Source organism: Aspergillus brasiliensis (assembly GCF_001889945.1).
Source record: "Aspergillus brasiliensis CBS 101740 unplaced genomic scaffold ASPBRscaffold_2, whole genome shotgun sequence".
Taxonomy (NCBI): Eukaryota; Fungi; Ascomycota; class Eurotiomycetes; order Eurotiales; family Aspergillaceae; genus Aspergillus; species Aspergillus brasiliensis.
This window is the reverse complement of record NW_027137443.1, coordinates 1,466,687-1,484,877: the sequence shown is the minus strand read 5'-3', so window position 1 is coordinate 1,484,877 and position 18,191 is coordinate 1,466,687. Positions and strand designations below refer to the sequence as shown.

The 18,191-nt window shown below is 50.1% G+C and overlaps 5 protein-coding genes across 5 annotated transcripts; 4 read left to right on the top strand and 1 right to left on the bottom strand.

Moving 5' to 3' along the window:
- The first annotated feature begins 183 nt into the window (after window positions 1–183).
- Window positions 184–2,093, top strand: ASPBRDRAFT_38266 (NAD(P)/FAD-dependent oxidoreductase). Its single transcript, XM_067623904.1, has 2 exons — window positions 184–722; window positions 775–2,093. The coding sequence occupies exons 1-2, from the start codon at window positions 479–481 to the stop codon at window positions 1,905–1,907; spliced, it is 1,377 nt and encodes a 458-aa protein (XP_067483172.1). The 5' UTR covers window positions 184–478; the 3' UTR covers window positions 1,908–2,093.
- A 639-nt stretch (window positions 2,094–2,732) lies between these two features.
- On the top strand, window positions 2,733–4,208 carry ASPBRDRAFT_116007 (uncharacterized protein; the record flags this gene model as incomplete). Its single annotated transcript, XM_067616948.1, has 3 exons — window positions 2,733–3,113; window positions 3,176–3,776; window positions 3,832–4,208. The coding sequence occupies 3 exons, from the start codon at window positions 2,733–2,735 to the stop codon at window positions 4,206–4,208; spliced, it is 1,359 nt and encodes a 452-aa protein (XP_067483171.1).
- A 3,548-nt stretch (window positions 4,209–7,756) lies between these two features.
- ASPBRDRAFT_663847 (uncharacterized protein) lies at window positions 7,757–8,903 on the bottom strand (the record flags this gene model as incomplete). The annotated part of the gene is made up of 2 exons (XM_067628713.1): window positions 8,310–8,903; window positions 7,757–7,993 (listed from the first exon to the last, which is right to left on the bottom strand). Coding segments are annotated over exons 1-2 (419 nt in total), but the record flags the coding sequence as incomplete, so codon positions are not given.
- A 280-nt stretch (window positions 8,904–9,183) lies between these two features.
- On the top strand, window positions 9,184–11,162 carry ASPBRDRAFT_26445 (uncharacterized protein; the record flags this gene model as incomplete). Its single annotated transcript, XM_067622265.1, has 2 exons — window positions 9,184–10,132; window positions 10,186–11,162. 2 exons carry the CDS (start codon window positions 9,184–9,186, stop codon window positions 11,160–11,162), a joined length of 1,926 nt encoding a protein of 641 aa, XP_067483169.1.
- A 2,534-nt stretch (window positions 11,163–13,696) lies between these two features.
- ASPBRDRAFT_26444 (extracellular serine-threonine rich protein) lies at window positions 13,697–16,335 on the top strand (the record flags this gene model as incomplete). Its single annotated transcript, XM_067622264.1, has 3 exons — window positions 13,697–13,774; window positions 13,831–14,004; window positions 14,053–16,335. The coding sequence occupies 3 exons, from the start codon at window positions 13,697–13,699 to the stop codon at window positions 16,333–16,335; spliced, it is 2,535 nt and encodes an 844-aa protein (XP_067483168.1).
- Between the last annotated feature and the right edge of the window lie 1,856 nt (window positions 16,336–18,191).

Below are 18,191 nucleotides of genomic sequence, written 5' to 3'. Positions count from 1 at the left end.
GGAGAGTCTCCCATCCCGACGGCTGCCTCCCTCTTTATAGGAGGAGGGGGGGAACGCTTTAGAGGCATTGCAACGGTTTGCGGCTATCACGATCCGGGGTTCGATAAGCTTCGGATGATATTAGCCAACGTTACCCCAGGTTTGAAGCGATATCGCTATCGGGATAATTATCAAAGTGTGGAGGCAAAGTAGAGGGCAGACGCGAGGGGCGGAAGGTCCAAGCGAAGCAGGAAAGTTGGAGGATGGAGCTTAGTCGGACGCTAATCGGCTGCTAAACATCGCGACGCTCATGCTGGACTCACGCCATTGTACCATGTCGCTATCAACTCCCAATGTGATTTGCTTACGCCTCGACCTTCCATTGCCCTGTGGCCAGGGTCGATATGAGATTAGCCGTCGATGGCAACTTGATAAGCTTGACTTTCCCCTCCCATCTGCATCATTGCATTAGCAAACCGAAACCCTCCGTGGCCACATAATGCGCGCCGATCAGTCTTCAGAGCATCCATCACTCTCCATTCTCATTCGCATTAACTCCGCTTCCCCGAGAGACGTACCCATGCTTCAAGCTCCCATCCTTATCATCGGAGCAGGCACCTGGGGAGCGTCCACCGCCCTTCATCTGGCCCGGCGCGGTTATACCAATGTCACGGTCTTAGATGCGTATCATCAACCCTCCGCTATTTCGGCGGGCAATGACGTGAACAAGATAGTCTCCTTCAGTGAGTGTCGAATGACCAAGGCGTACCTTGGATGTAACTAACCGAAACGAAGCGGACCCTCCCGCCGAGGACGACCCCAATTTTGTCAACAAGACCTTTTTTGCCGCACTTACTAGGGGCTTCCAGCACGACCCGGTGTTCAAGCCACATTTCCACAATGTTGGGAATATCACTTCAGCTTTCTCCCCGGGCGGTCTCAAGCACATTGGACGGCGCGACCGCGGGGGCGACGTAGTGGAGCTAAACGACCCGGAGGACTTCCGGAAGGCATTTCCCTCGGGTATTTTGACGGGTCCCTTGCCAGGCTGGAAAGGATATTGGAAGAAGACAGGTGCTGGGTGGGTGCATGCCCGGAATGCCCTCGTATCGGCCATCACCGAAGCCCAAAGGCTTGGAGTCACCTTCATCGGAGGCGACTCTGAAGGAAGAGTTGTCCGTCTACTCTTTTCGTCCAACACTGAACCCCGGGATATTGTCGGGGCTGAGACAGCAGATGGACAGAAACACTTTGCTTCCAAAGTCATTCTAGCTGCTGGTGCCAATGCGGACCAGTTCCTTGATTTCAAGAAGCAGCTTCGGCCGACTGCCTGGACCCTGGCCCATATCCGCATGTCGCCAGAGGAAGCCAAGGCATATCGCAATTTACCTGTTCTCTTCAACGCCGACCAGGGCTTCTTCATTGAACCAGACGAAGAAAAGCACGAGCTCAAGATCTGTGACGAGCATCCTGGATACTGCAACTGGATTGTCGGTCCAGATGGTGAACGACGAAGCGTTCCCTTTGCACGTCACCAGATCCCTGTTGAGTCGGCCAAGCGAATCCGCGGTCTCCTGAGAGCAACGATGCCTCAGTTGGCGGACAGACCTTTTTCATTCGCCCGGATATGCTGGTGCGCTGACACGGTTGATCGAAATTTCCTCATCGATTATCATCCTGATCATCCATCCTTACTACTTGCGGTTGGGGCATCTGGTCGTGGATTCGCGCATATTCCTTCGATCGGTGGCTTTATTGTTGACCGGCTGGAAGGGAAGATGGATTCGAGGATTGCAGCTGCGGTTCGTTGGAGACCTGAGCAGGCTGTAAATCGGGACTGGGACGATACACAGAACCGGTTTGGAGGGGAGTATAGGGTGATGGACTTTCAAAAGGTGAAGGAGTGGACTAATATCCAAGAGTCATAGCTGGCATTAGGTAGGTTCCATGGCCGGAATCTGACACGGCTGACAACTGGATGAACTTGTAAAGATTACTTGGACCAGACACTTAGTCAATATTGATCGCTATATATCTTAGCTATGCTAGTCATCTAGACAATGTCAGATTCGATCAGCGTATTCCAAACAACAGTGACACTCGCGAGGAAGTATGAGATGAACTAGCCCTACCATTGAAGTATGGCGAATGAGCACACTTTATCATTCTTCCTCCCTGCAAGCCTCAAGGAGCAATAACGGATATGAAATCCATACAAGTACTTTAAAGAACAGGAGCTGCAATGTAAGCAATGATCTGAATCGGTCCGATCACTGTAGATGCCTTAACGAACAGGAACCGACCAATGATCGGCGGTGCAGCCGATCTCTTCCCGATCCAGACAGATCGTGGCGGTGCAAACTGTGGCAACCAGCGGGGTGCTCTCACATGTGACTTGTCTTCTGCGGTGATATCATCGCAGGACTGGCTCGGTGAGCTGTATTTCAACGACTCTCGAGCTCAGAGTGGCTATGAATTTCAGACAGAGCAAAGTCCCTGCGTTGAACAGCTCCCAGCGTGTACATTTCATCTATATTGATCGTGCGCCGGATCCAGTGGGTCTCGAAACCACTATATATCTGGGGTATGTCTACCGTCCTTTGTTCGCAGGTTGCCTTATCGCAAAGTGACGAACGGCTCCTTTATCCGCATAGTAGCTTGCTTTAATATTGTTGGGACCTTAACTAAATATGGGGAAAGTCAATAGGCTCTATATATCATTATCGACTAAGCGCGGAGCAACATAGTTCGCCATGCAGCAGTTCACCCAGTGGAGGAACTGGAGACGCCCTTCCCAACCTCAACCGCATGAACCGGTCTTGACAACCGAAGATGAGGAATTCCTACGAGAGATTACCTCTGATCCGGCCAACCAAGGGCCGGTGTCACCTACCGCCGAAAATGATACCCCTCTATCGCCCGTTTCTCCTATACCCACAGACGCATTCGATACTACCCAATCGCCAGTGTCACCGGCAGAGGAGTTTGGAAGGGAGTTAGGGGAGGAAGAACGGAAGACCAGAGAGAAGACAGAGCGCTCCCAGAGCGTTTCTCAAGGCTCCAAAGCCGAGGGCTCTACGCAAAAGAAGAGGCCATGGAGCTGGATTCGGAGGAAGAGCACGGTGAACAAGAAGGTAGCTATGACTCCGGTATTTTGAGTTTCCGTACACATAGCTTATTGTTTTTAATGACTTAGGGCAGCGAAGGCGCGAGTGAAGCACCTCCCGCACCAAGTGCCTCAAGCGATGCACAGCCCGCTGAGGTCAAAGAAGACGAGGAAGCGAAACAAGAAGCCGAAGATATGACGGAAATCCTCGAGCGCCTCAATCTGGCAGCTGAAAACAACCGTGTATTCTCGATTAGTGACGAAACACGGGAACTCCTTCGTAAATTCACGTTGATCTTCAAGGACTTGGTCAACGGTGTCCCGACTGCGTACCATGATCTCGAGATGCTCCTCAAAAACGGCAACAAGCAGCTGCAAAGCACTTATTCACAACTCCCGAAGTTCATCCAGGGCCTGATCGAGAAGCTTCCTGAAAAATGGACCGAGACACTGGCCCCTGAAGTTCTCGCAGCTGCCACTGAGAAGGCCAGTAAAAGTGGCATCAATGTGGACAACGTAGGCAAGGCCGCCGCGGCCGCCAACAAGATGGGACTTAAGGTTCCCAGCCTGAAAGAATTAGTTGGAAAGCCAGCGGCGCTCGTAGGGATGTTACGGTCCATCATGGCATTTTTACGGGCTAGATTCCCCGCAGTGTTGGGTATGAATGTACTCTGGTCAATGGCATTGTTTAGTAGGTTGCGCCCTGATACGACTAGGACGAATCCGGAGTCACTAATGATCACTAGTTCTTTTGTTTGTCCTCTGGTATTGCCACAAACGGGGTCGCGAGGTCCGACTCGAAAATGAGCGTCTTGTCACCGAAGAGGAGATTGGTAAATTGAATGACGAGTCACCTGAAGGGAAGATCCGCAATACTGAGACGTTGACGACCACGGCACCCCGAGGAGCTTCTGCGGCGGAAATCCGCCAAGGAGTTAAGGAGGTGGAACAAGCACGGGAGGCCGCCACAACTCCTGACAATTCAAAGGCCAAGGAGAATGACCCCCAGAATGATATTTCTACCAGGCCAAAAAGATCCAAGTCCATTTTGTCAATCTGGCCCCGATCGGACCAGAAAGCGACACCGGCAGGACCGAAAATCGAACCCTACCCAGGTACATGAACAGAATACTTATTCTTGTCTCTTTTGGAGAGGCGCAATTACTTCTTAACTTCATTTTGATACCTTTTGTCGTCTTTTACCGCATGATGTGCTTTTCTGATCCCCATGTCTTTCGGCCACTTGTCCTCTGAAACTGAATGAAAACATCAACTTAGCCTTACCTCAAAACATCACGCGACCCATGGTTGAAGAGCGGACCTGGCAAGTTGTGGGCAGACCGGGTGGCAACGTCCATCTCAGATACTTCAATTCTTCTACTCTGTACTAGTCTAACCGTCCCCCCTTCTGGAAGTTCTGCCGCCTAGCCGCCCTTTCCGGGCAAATGCTGCGACCCAACTGGGGGGCAAGGCAGGCAGGCAGGCAGGCAGGCAGGAGCTTAGACCGCTGTATACGGAGGTAGATTTCCACTCGAATCAACAGCAACCAAGTAGCTCTCTAGTGGTGTACACAATAAAGTACCTTGCACAGCGTCATGGCACATGAAATATCTCAGCTTTTGCTTTTGCTTTTGCTTTGCCAGAAAATCAACGAAAGACTGCGGGGTGCAGCCACTCAAACCAATCAGACAGCCCAAAGTAGCCACGCATTGGCCAATTGGGGTCTGCAACGGGCGCCGATCTTGAGTAATTGGGGGATCCACTTTTAACTAATCCTGCTGCTCTCGACGTGGACTAGCCGTATTGCAATGGTATTACTGTTACCATACAATAGTGGGCGCAAAGCAAAGCAAGCATCATCAGTCCATCAATCCACTATCGCCCTTTTCCTAATCTTGATAACGATAACTGGGTCAACTAGAATCCTGGAAGAATGGAATGGAAGGCCACGTCCCCCCCGCCGCCGCTTTTTGCCCCTTAAGTAGTTGATAAAATTATCTGCAGTTAACAATGGAGTTAATATCAGTTGTCTCAATGCACTTCGAGATGGGAGCCACACGAGTGATGGTTACTACTATGTGTAATTAATGACGAAAAGAAAAATTTACATTAGGTTCCCCTCACCTGCTGCTTTGCTTATCAGCCCATTTTCCCGCTGCAACATTTCATCCGCCTACATCAAGTAATATAACCATCTATTATTTATAGCCGCCAACACTTTATAGTACATGTGGCAGAGAACCTGCTCTAGTTGCACAGAGTGCTCCGCAAGCAATAACGAACATGAATAGTGTTTGATAGCGAAACAACTCGCTGGCCGGCCCCGTAGGACTCCGTAGGGTGTTTTTGGTTCTCGATACATCCATCCAACCACCCAACCAACCGGCTTGACTTTCCAGCAGTTGCAGCGAGCGGCGGCGGCAGCCAGCTGTCCCTCTCACTTACTACTACTAATTCCTTTACCGCTTCTTTTGAACCAATTACAACATGCATGCATCATGTATGAATGCCAAAGGCATCGCTACTTAGATACCACTCCACCCATCCATCATCCTGATTTCATGCCTGAGTGTCTGTCCCCTCTCTCACTCGGACTAACTAACAAGGAAAAGGAAGGAAAAAGGCAATTGGAGACTAATGTATGTACCTGTCTCGAAGAAGTGGTGTGGTGCTTTCTTTGCATTTAGTCTACCCTCTAGGTCACTGTTGTCTTTTTTCTCTGCGCTCGAGGACATGGGTATTTACTTGATCGTTTGTCATCCATAATAACATGTATTGTGGAGGGGTATGATTTGAAGGTATCGTGTAATTATAGAAGAATGTAGTAGTATCCGAATTGATCGCACTGCTTAAAATACGGAATATATGAAGAAATATTCATTCATTGTAGCAAACGAACTGCACACAGTAGCGTTGAATTACTACTAACCTACTTGCCTTGGATAGAGTAGATAGTTGTACACATAGCCTTGCCCAGCCAGTCCGTTCGGGATGATGCCGAAAATGTCACGGACCGCCTGGGATTATTGATGCGGTGGCTTTTCTTTCCCTCCTTCTTTGATCTATTTTCGTCGATCCGGTCGGGAATTAGTACTATCACGTGTGCTATTATATCTCCCAGATTACCTTCCTAAGTAAGTAGTCATTCTAGATGAGACATCAGTGAGAAGTGCTAATGCGTATAGTATACAGTGTGCGAATCGTCACTACTGTACTCCGTAAATAGTAACCCGTTTCTTCAATTTGGTAAAGGTGCAACAACAATCTCGGAGATTTAGCCACTGCGTTGTTGGCCTAATTGACGCTCGAGACCCGTATGTTGTGCTGTTCACTGAACTTACTATGCCTTGATCCTCTGGTGGATTTCTGGTCCCCTGCAACTTGATGCATCCGCGAAGGCTGGAGGTCTAGGCTTGAGCCGCGGGTACCGAGGCTCTGTCGCATCAATCCGTGCGCCTGGATACCCATGCCAAAGGATCGGCATCTGGTGTCTGTGGTTTTCTAGGGTCAATTGATGCTTGCAGATAAGGGCCCTGGTGAGAATTGATCGTGGACGTGAAAGAAGCTGGAAACCAGGGACGGGTTGACTGCGTTGATTCCCGATCCTGACTGTAAGTATGACAGCCGTTTACTTACCCGAAAGGTTAGATTGTAACCATGATTCAGCGAAAACACGCTGCTAGTAATGTGTACTCTAAGACAGACCAAATTCATGAGGTAGAGGGTCGCCGAAGATAGGAATCGATCAACCTGCCCATTGCAGGCTACTGTGAGCAGCAAGGAAGACCCCGAGGATGAACAAACAGCGAGGCAGCATCTTTCCTCCCATGAGTAGACTAGTCCACATCAGGTAAGGCATAGCCGCCAGTGCCGGGCTTGGCCAATCCGAGTGGTGGGATTGATCTCATCCGGTGAGGTGGCCCATCACGGCCAGCCATCCGGGTCCATCCATGTCATCCTCCCTTACTCCCGACCTCCTGAGAGACGAGTGCAGGCCATCCGGCAGCCAACTCGTGTTTCCTGCGTCTAGACGCACCCTTGATGAATCATACCTATGAGTGCAGTGCATTCGATGAATCATGGACCAGCTGATATAGCCGACACAGTGACGGCTATCATCTTGATGATGTGAGAAGATGTCACCGTGCAGAGGGCACGGTTCAGGAAGTTGTCCTCCCTTCCTTTAGCGGCAGGAAGTTTGGCTTGTGAGATTTGCTTATTCTCCCCTTTCTTACAGTATGGCCCGCTTTGCATGCCACGACTTTCGGAAAAAGAACCCTCATTCTTTATCAGAGGCTCGGGTGCGATCTGCGTTCTTGCCTGCATACCTGTGATCTAACAGATTACCTTTACTTACATACTGTGTAAGTCTGTAAATGTACGCCAGTGGAACAGAGAAGGAGGGAATAGTACGTAGGGATGCGGGTTTCTGCTGCATCGGTTCGCCATATAGTTCGGTTTCAACCCTGGGTAGATTCGATTCATCTTGAGTTTCCAAACATCATGCTCGCCTGGAGGCGAATGAATGTCCCCAACTCGGAACAGTAGTGAGTCACCAAATATTCAATCCTCGGGTGACTCCGTCTCCAGCGTTGTTCATGATTTGTCCGGTGATTTAGTACTAGGCAGGCGGAACAGCGGGCCAAGTCATCGATGGCAAGCAGAAACTTAGTGGTGGGATTCCTTCCTGGCCACAAGGCGCGCTGTTCATTTTCCACTTTGCCGTCTCCGTCCCCATAATAATATCCCTTCCTATGGCAAGACCCGTCGACGCCATCTGCAGTTTCAGGTACCCAACGACGAGAGACTACCCAAGTGCTCTCAGGATCCTCTTCGTTCGACCACACCGGGACGTGCCGGAGTGCATACATACCGTAGCCCATTCCGAGACAGCATGCTATACATAGTCTCCCATGTAAAATAGAATAGTAATACTACTACTAAGTGAAAGGAGGTAAGTACCAGGCGGGGATTACTTCTTCTGTTGCTTCTTTGGAGTCTTGGACAGGCCGTGACTAAGTGGTACTAAATCGGTCATATCATTGTCGCCTTCTATTCGAGGCTGTTACAAGTCCCCCGCGAATGATTGGCTTTCACTGCAGAGACCAGCTGGGGTGGATTGCAGGCAAAAAAAGAATAAAAAAGGAAAAAAGAAAAAAAGATGCGGTGAACACCTGCCCGCCAATGGGCTTCACTGTTTTTGTGGTTCCTGACCAATCATGACCCAGCAGACTGCGTCCGGCCGAGGCGGGCTCCACCCTGACTGGAAAATTTGGCCCGCCCCAGGCAATCCAAGGCCGTTCCGTCCTGTAACCTGCTCGTCACGGTACGACGGCGTACGGATAGATGATCTTCTCCCCTGCTGTCTTTTCCCTCCTCCTTCCTACCCTCTATTCCACCCCTCATCTTCTTCTGCCACTCTCGGTCGCAGACTCTTTTCACGTCACCTTCTATCCAACACTCAAAAGACCCCCTTCTTCTCCTTTCTTACTATCCAGATATCGTCAAGGGTTCCGTGCCAGGATGGCTTTCGCTGAGCTGTAGATTCCTCGCTGGGGGGCACGGCTGCCTTTTCCATGCTCCCCAGTCCAGCAGCTCCGAGTAATCACCAATTGACTTGACGATTATCTGTTCTCTTTCGACGCAACAATAGGCACGCGTCGGAATTGCCCCTCAGTACATTTACAGGAGAAGCACTTTAACGTCCCATTTGGACGGTGAGGTGCTTTTGCGGTCGAAAAGTCTTTCCTATCGTCCCTTTTTTTGCCCTCCCCTCCCCTCTATCCGATCACCACTCCTACCGACATATCACCACTCGTCTTGATCTCTCCCACGCTGTCTAAATCATCGATAACGACATCCTTTCCTTCCTCTACGCCATTACGAAATCACGCTTCGAAACCTCCCTTACGATCCCGGTCCCTGAACCTGTCTTCTCAAGTCGCTGACGCAATCGATTCATTGCGGCGGGTTGTACGTACGGGTAGCAAACTTTGTCGAACCAACCAACGACTGCTTCTTAACCTTTGTCGGCCCCGATCGAACTGAGAGGCCTCTCCCAAGGAAGCAAGAAAACAATACCTATTGTTGACGATATAATGGCGCCAACAACACACTCCCCTAAGCGGTCACCCCAGGGTGCCGCAAAGGCTACCCATCACAACCCCGCGGGTCGTTCCCCGAGAACGTCCAATAAAGCTGTTTCCCTCGGCTCTCTGAACGCTGATCGGAAACGGAGAGCGGCCTCCGTCTCGAGTGTGTCGTCCGTCTCATCCATTGGCGAACTCAGCGATGATGCAAATGATTCCGAGGATGATGATGCAGATGACGAAGACGAACAGCCAGCTGTCCGTGGCCCGTCTTATGGTCGCCGTGACAGGGCCCACAAGACGGGTGTGAAACAGAAGAAGACAAAGAAGATGAAATTCTCCGACGATGATGGCTACGACGGTCAACGGAGTAGCGATGATAACAATGAATCTGATGAAAGCTCAGATGATGTGTATGCCGCAGTGGACTACATCAGCGATGGCTCAGATGATGAGGAACAGGATGTAGAGAAGTTGGAAGAGTTGTTGATCGTGGAGTCTGAGAATGAAAACCCCGTTGGCGGTATCCTGGCTGCTCCTGGCGCTGATGCTTGGGCCGGTCCCAATGTATTCGACGATCATATGATCCTGTCGGCTGCGTCCTTCTTTGATGAAGAACAGCTTTACAATGCCATGGAAGCCTTCGGGGAGACCGACATGGCTAGCGAGACTGCTATTGAGACCCCGGTGCCGCGCCGGGTGCATTTCGAGGAAGACTCGGACTCCTCGTCTGATAGTGATTCCCATACTGAGGATGAAATCCCCAGCGATTTCCTCCAGCAGGATAGTCTCGATCCCCAGTTGCGTCGCATGATCGACAATGATAATGAAAATGATTATTCCCGCCGCCGGCGCCAGTCTGACGAGATGTACGCCGAGTCAGACTATGGGCATTCCAATATTTATCACGTGGAATCCGATGCCATCTCCGAGGGTTCGGAGTCGAGCGGCTATGAAAGTATGCATGAAGCTGGTCAACCCCGCACATTTCACTTGCTGACACGTTTGAAGCCGATGATGGCGAGACTACAGATGAAGATCTTCCCCCTCCTGCCACCATCACGCATCCCAGATCTATCCTGCGTCGTGATTCCTCGGCCTCGTTGGCGCCCACTGCTGATGAGAAGAGCGAAACCACTTCTCGTCGGCGAGGACCGATTATGGGGACCTTTGTCGCCGACCCTCATAAACCCGTTGCACTTGTCGATTGCACTGGCAAGCACCTCGTGATCATTCCTGCCTATGCTTCCTCCCGTCATGATTGGCTTGAATCTGCCACGAATAGTGCCTGCAATACTGCCCATAACAGCCCGCGGGCTACTACGATGCATCTTATTGACGAGAGCGATACGGATGCCCTCGCATCGCCCAATCATGCTGATCTAAGCCCCATGCTAGCATCGAGTGCCAACCTTATGATGACCGCCCTAGGCAATGATATTGCTCCCGGCGGTCAGGTTATGGGCCCCCCTGAGGCGTTCTACCCGTCCCGCGACTTTGCTATCGATAGTTCTTTCGAGGACGATGATGAAGATGATCCGGAGTCGGCCTTGAATGTCGAAGACTTCATTGACTTCGGAGATGGATCATCTGACGACGAGATGGATAAGGCGTTCGACGAAGAGGCGCTCATGTCGCCAATGACCGCTCGACCTCTACAAGCCGGCACGGGCACGCCGACCCCTAATCGCGGTGGTGACTCGCAGCAGGCCAGCAGTGCGGAGCGATTCCTAAACCACCTGGACCGTGGCATCGTTACCGCATTCCGCCGGAATCACAACCGCTACCAAGCACTGTTGCGTCTCCCACAGCATCGGGAGTTTATGCCGGCCAATTCGCCTTCTCGCCCCGCTAGCGTCTTCAGACATGCACGCCATGCAGACCAACGCACCCCTACGCGCAAACGCAAAGCTAGTGGGTACAACGGCGGAGAGGCGGTCCGACGCAAGTTGATGGACGCCCACCGCCACACCCAGCTCCCTTTCTAATTACAACCTGACACTGCGCGATACCCTGATATCTCTGATTTAAGGCGAACATAGCGTGCCTGGATTTCCACTAATTCCGAGGACATATTGAACATTTGTACATGGATTTAGAGTCTGTGTTGCTAGCATAGACGGTGATGTGTTTGTTACATCGGGAATGTTGGGTTGGTTGATCCAGCCCCATTCTCTGACCATATCCGCGGGTGTTCTGCATGTATTCTCTCCGACAGAATTAGGTCTTCTTTCTCTCGTGGTCGGAAAGATGGGGGATATCTCATGGCCAAAAGTTCGAGTTTGATGACATTTGATTTCTGGAGTTGATCAAAGGATATACCTTGTGTTACGAAGACCTGTTGCTTTGCTTTGTTCTACCTTGCTTTTTCTCCGTTTGATGACATGTATGTAGTGCTACGGCGTCTTAAGCACACGGAAATGAAAATATTGAAATGTTCCAAGCAAGGACAGACTAGGAACCGTAGTTTTTCTAGAACTTCTTATGTAGTATCGAGTGACTAGTACCTCTAGGAAACCATCAAGCCATCGACGATGAGATTACCCCTCCCCTCTCGCAACTACTCCTTGTCTCAGTGGTCAAAGTAAAGCAAATAAAGAAAATACTACCCTCTGCAAGCCATACCAAGGATCAGGAGTCAACGAAACCCCTCAAGACCCCTAATGCGATGGTCGGACAGAGCCATTGTGCGACGCGCCAGGGGGAAAGGTAGTAATTCTCTCGTCATCGCATTCGTACATGAGCGTTTAGCAGGTTGCACATTAATCTCCTGTGGAGACGAGCCAGTTGGAAGTCCGATCCAATCAATCCATTCCCATCCATGTAAGCGCATGAAATGAGTAGATCGTACAGCATATATGCATGCATGCATGCTCTATCACAATGCTCAATCACCAACTTAAACCCCAATGACTATAATTGACTGACTGTCTGAGAGGCGGAGGGGGCTTGTATGGTAGGTATTCTGGTGGAATGTGGAGGCGTTGGCCCAGGCTCTGATGCAGATGAAGGTTGGATTCCGAGGTGGTATTTCTGGCGCTGGCTTTTACCTGGGTTACCTGGTCTACATCGATTAGACTCGATCTGGCTGGTATTTCCTTGATTCCTTCATGAGCTATCTAGTTTGTGATGTGGCGGTAATTGTATAAGTCGGGGACTTGGATTGAATCCTCGGCGGTTACCTGGTGAATGGGAATGCTTGCTTCTCTTCCCTCCAGTATGATGTAGTTCGGCTGGAGTTTGTTTTCTTCTGATGAAAATGGAGTGAGCTGGACCCTTCTGGTGTAATATGGTTATTAATAGATTGGAAACCGAGAGGATAGTTTCGGCAGTTGTCAGAGGAGCGATGCGATGAATGTGAGGGGGAAGATGAAGAAGATGTTGGGCGTCACTCACTGGTCAGGTTTCAGTGCGAGCCGCCGGGGTTAACCTCTAGTACCATCTCCCTTCACACACGCGAGCTTATGGTGTTGAAGATCGGAGATGCCATGCCAGTTTGAGATGATCGTGCAGAATTACCTTGCTCTGCGTGTCTATTCCTGATATTCTTACTACATATGAATGGATAAAAATGGACCCTGGCTGAGCAACTTGACGTGGAGAAGAGACATTGGCGCCATTGAGTGTGACAGTCCGTCAGTCACAAAGACACATGATCGATCCCTTTTTGCTTGGCCTTTTCCCTCCTTTCCTTCCACTCATTTCGTCTTGGATGAATGTGTCTCCTCTGCTGGTTCTTTGGCGCATTCATTCATGACTCTCACATCTTGTTATTGCTGGCGCATTCGCCACCAAGTCGATGCGCTGTAGGCACAGTAGGTGATGAATGTCTTGTTGCCATGGATTTAGTTAAGATGGCCATCTGCCGTCAGACTGCCAGGCAACGAGCAGCCACCGACGCCTCTCTCTTTCACCCGCCAAATAAAGAGTTCTTCATCATCTCCCCCCTTATGGAATCGATACATCTTCTAAGGTTCAGCCAAATGCCGGCCTTCGTCACTCCTGATTGGCGACGAACTCGCGCTTCTGTCAGGGTCTTTCACCCTGTTCCTGCACTAGCGGCACACCCGGCGCCTCTGGATTGGATTGGTTGTTGTAACACTGACTGTGCAGCCATTGACATCCGGCTGGTTGGAGGGTGAATGTTCAATGGCCTGTCTTACTTGCAATTTCAGCCCGTCCTGTTGAACGGCAATTACCGTTAATGGCAGTGTTAGGTTTTGCCATCCCGGTGTGGCTACTTTTAAGGGTCCATCGCCCTCCCTGCTAACGAAATGCTTTGTCTTCTCTGCTTTCCCCCCGAAGCTGTTTCGTGTTGTTGTTGTTATTGTTTGTTTGCCCAAGTGGCCTGACATTAGACGCTCGTTCATTTACTATCACTCGTTGGTCTGTTTTCATCTCTTGTCGTCTTCTTTTTATAAGTCTCCTGTTCCGCAACTGTGTCGTTTTGAAGCAAGTTGATTATCTGCATCTCATTCGACATTTCTCACACTCGTTCAATTAGTACTGAGCCCTGTTCATCATGAGGGCCGTAGTTTCACTTTATCTACTCTCGGTCTCTCTCTGGCCGCTTGTAGCTCTTGCTCACCCCAAGGGCCTGGTGAGTGTGTTCTTACTCTTGTGCATGACTTCATGAAGGCTAATATAGTTATCTAGTGGTGGGGAACCGATGAATGCTATACCAGCCCTGGAAAGGCCGACAATGATTGTTCTCAGGACCAGCAAACTGGGTTTGACTGGTCTGGGCTGGCTGTCGGCTCCTTCTCAGCCTATGCTGGGTTTGAGTTCTCAGGCTTCTCCTTGAAGGATAGCTTTAGCGCTTCCAGAAGTGTAAGCATCACATCTCTCTTGAGTCTGAGTCGTGACTAATGACACCAGGGGAAATGCATCGTTGGAAAGCTCGCCAAGGGAAGCTCTTCCGGTCTCAGGATGTCTTCCGGTAAAGACCAAAGGGAATTTTCTGTCAGCAAATTTCGTCTCGCCACATCCAGGGAAGCCGACGTGCACATTGTCTACAACATGGCTGATGGCTCATCCTGCAACGATGTTGTCTCCTCCTCGCCGGGCGGTACAGATGTCACCAATGACCAGTGTGGTGGGTCCGTCTCAGTGAGCTTCAGGCTTGACGAGGATATTGAGATCGAGACTTGTGATCTGGGTATCTACGAAGTCCACTTCGATTGCTCGCCAAGCCAGGACACCGACAGCGATACATCTAGTACTACTGTGCTGCCATCCTCGACCAAGTCCAGTGGCTCGTCGACCCCGCTGATCCTGATGCCACCCTCGTCGCCTGCAGCAGATACAACATCTACCCCAACGCCTGTGAGGATGACTACGTCCACCGTTTATACAACGAAGGAGGTGACAATCACAAGCTGTGCACCCACTGTGACAAATTGTCCTGCCAACTCAGTCACCGTGGTCACATCTACGATTGCGGTCTCGACCACTGTTTGCCCGGTTACCGAAACTTCTGGGGCTTCTCGGGCGCCGAGTACGTCGGCAGAACACCATACCAGCAATCCGGTGGTCCCGACGTCGATTAGCGTTCCATCTGGTATCTCTCCTGTTGAGTCCACCTCGTCCCATTCGAGCCCGATCCCTACTAGCCATGCTGTGTCCACTGCCCCTGCTGCTTCAGGGCATGGCTCTTCGGCTCCTGCTGTTGACAAGACCACTGTCGTCACATACGTGACAGTAACTACTTGCCCAGTGACATCCACTGGCTCTGCAGGCGGCTCACTCACCACGTCGGCTGGAACAACCGTATCTACTGTTACACTGACCTCGACATCGACCATCTGCACCAAGTGCATTGCTCCGACTTCCGTAGCACCTATCTCGTCTGGCCCAGTCTCGGTCCCTGAGAGGACTACAACTGTTATCACTTATGAGACTGTGACTACCTGCCCCTTGACCAACATTGTTACTTCGAGTGGTGTTCCCATTACCTCGGTTACCAGCACTGTCTCAACCCTGACTACGACCTCTGTGTCCACTATTACACCCACCTCGGCCGCCTCCAGCTCTGCTCACGGTCCAACTGGCGTTGCTCCCATCTCTTCCGGACCGGTCTCCGTCCCCGAGAGCACGACAACTGTGGTTACATATGAGACTCTTACTACATGTCCAGTGACAACCGTGGTAACCTCGAGTGGGAATCCAGTGACTTCAGTTACAAGTACTATCTCAACAGTGACATTGACATCAGTGTCTACGTACTGCCCCAGGTGTAGTGCCGGCCCGACGTCTGTTGGCCCAGTCACTACTGCGCCTGAAAGTACAACAACTATTGTCACCTGGGAGACATTGACCACATATCCCGTGACGGCAGTCGTGACCTCGAGTGGCAAGGCCATCACCTCAGTTACTAGCACTGTCTCCACGATCACCTTAACAGCAACGTCTACGATTGCAAATACGGTTGTACCCACTGGCAAGTCCCCAGCCACCAGCACAGGTGCCACCAGTGTCTCGACGCCTGCCCCATCCGCACCATGCCCTAACGTGGTGCCCAAGTGTATCAATACCTGGATGAACCTCCTTCCCAAGTGCAGCTCCAACAGCGATGTCAGCTGCTACTGCCCATCGGACGACTTCACCAAGAAGGTCATTTCCTGCATCCAGGCATGGGGAGCTTCCCAAGCTGAAGTCCAGGCTGCTCTGTCCTATTTCACTGGTATTTGCGCTGCCTATGTACCGCAAAACCCCGGCATCGTGACTGTCATCCCGACTACGATTACCCTCGGCGCTGGCGCCACCAGTGTCGCCCCAGTCACTGGTACAGCAGTCCACTCCACCACCGGTGGTATCGCACCCACCACCAAGCCAGCCACTGCTGCGCCTGTCGCGTCCACCGTCGTCACCTACTCTACCTGGACTGTGACGGTCCCTAGGGTCGTCTTCACCACCGCCTCAGGGAGCACCCAGACAACGGTGGGCCTTGTTCCGGGCGGAGCAACCGGCGTTTCAGCGAACTCAAGCCGTATTGAAAACCCTTGGGCTTCCTCGACCCTCGCCACCTTCTCTGGCCGGCCAACACCGTCTCATTCACCTAGTCAAACACCCTTGCTGTCCAACACGGGGTCCAAGGAGAAGAAGACTTCCAGATGCTGGTGGACTATTGCCGTTGCTGCTGCTCTCTTGGGCATTTATTAATTGTACGAACGAAGGGGATAATGTGGAGGCAGTGGAAAGATTGGAGTTGTAAATTGCGATGATACCTTCATCGTCCCTGTGTATTTATTCGGGTCTTTGCTTTGCTTGTAATCAATCAGGCTGCTCATTTCATTATATCATTGATGCTCTATTTGCTTTCACTTATTATGTTGCAACTATCGTAGATCTGTAGCCTGCAACATGCTATGGTTTACCATGCGTGCTCATAGTAAGTGAGATGGTTAAGTCTACTACTAAACATAGCTATATACTTCGCTACAACATCTTGAATGAAGAAATACAGTAAGTATACGATAATCATTTCAAGCAAGGAATGAGTACTTGGAAGCTTTATATGGAAGCACAAGGTGGCCGAATATGATTATGTCATGATCAGGCACGATTCCCTCTTTTGCTTGTTTCCTCCCTTGTTCGTCTAATGCTGGTAGTTGATCCGGTTCAAAGGTCCTCTGCTGCGTATGTGTTGGCGTCGGATGAGTTTGGGGCATTAGAGGAGCTCGTAGGTGTCTGAATTTATAGGGATTGAGAGGAGTGCACATGATTGGGTATTCTGTACGATTAAAGATAGATTATATACCCCTTTCTCCCATTATTGTGTATCGCGTGCAAAGGTTTCGACTTCCCTTGCTAACCCGAAGATATCTACAATAACGATACAACCTAGTTGTGATTGGCATACCTGCTACTTACTAGTGACCTTGGTCCATCTATACTTGCTCCCCCGCTACAATATTATAGTAAATACTATAGTATTCGTGGACATTTGGGCCACGTCCACGCTACTATCCTCAAATCTACTACTACTACAACTACCACCACCACCTAAAGCCATTCAATTAATTCAAGGTATTTAGTAACCTCAACCATCCCTCCCAAATCCCAGGTAGGTCTTACCACCCACCCACCGCCATTTTTTGGAGCTCCGTGGGCACTGTGGAAACTCGAATAGCCGTCTTGAAGCGTCACGTCGGTCGCTCTTCATATAACCTGAACTAAAGCCATACAATATTACGCAGGGGATAAAACACTACTTACTGTAGAGATTTAGGTGCTTTATATGGTATACAGCAACGAATTGATTGGAGAATACTATCATTGATTATGGGTGTTTATATGAGGAAGTTTAGTATCGTCAGGTGGAGATGAGAGTGCAGTATGAACTCATGTTCTTGTTAGCTAACTAGTTACTTATATCACTACTTAGTTAACTAGGGGAACAAAGCGCTTACAAATAAGCGTGTGTGCCAACAATTTAGATAGTGCACCAAGTAACCATGAGACTACTTCTACAATTACTAGAAGAGATCACATCCAGCAAGCATGTACAGGTTCAGTCCATTCCTTCCTACTGACTTATCCTATGCTACTACTTACTTTCCTACCTACCTCATACTGGCCGGGCCTATCATATATCCAATGAAACACAGGCCAAATCTATCATCAATCAACGCCGTCCAAGGAATCAATCCAGTCCGAAGTAAAGCAAAAGACGCGGCGCAAAGCAGAGCAGAATCACAAGATTCAGACAAGTATACTACTACTGACTGACTGACTTTAGTAAACAAATCAAGTCAGAGATGTCAAGGTGGAAAGATCATTGATGGAAAGAAAATAAAAAAAAGAAAAGAAGAAAAAAGTAATGAAACGACATGATATGAAAGGAGATTCTTCGCTCCGTCCAAGCAATGCCACCATAACAAGCAGGCAGCCAATGTCAATCAATCCCAACGCCCGTCAAAGTGGTATTTGTTTAAGTACTCCCGCTACCCATCCAGTTGCACCTACCCCGGTTAGCCATTGTCATGGCTAGCCTTAAAACGCCTGTTATATTGTCG

Bases quoted from the DNA above. Each gene is read 5' to 3' on its own strand.
- ASPBRDRAFT_38266 (XM_067623904.1), top strand. From the start codon at position 479: ATGCGCGCCGATCAGTCTTCAGAGCATCCATCACTCTCCATTCTCATT. The intron at 723-774 runs GTGAGTGTCGAA...ACCGAAACGAAG, and splicing joins GAACAAGATAGTCTCCTTCA to CGGACCCTCCCGCCGAGGAC.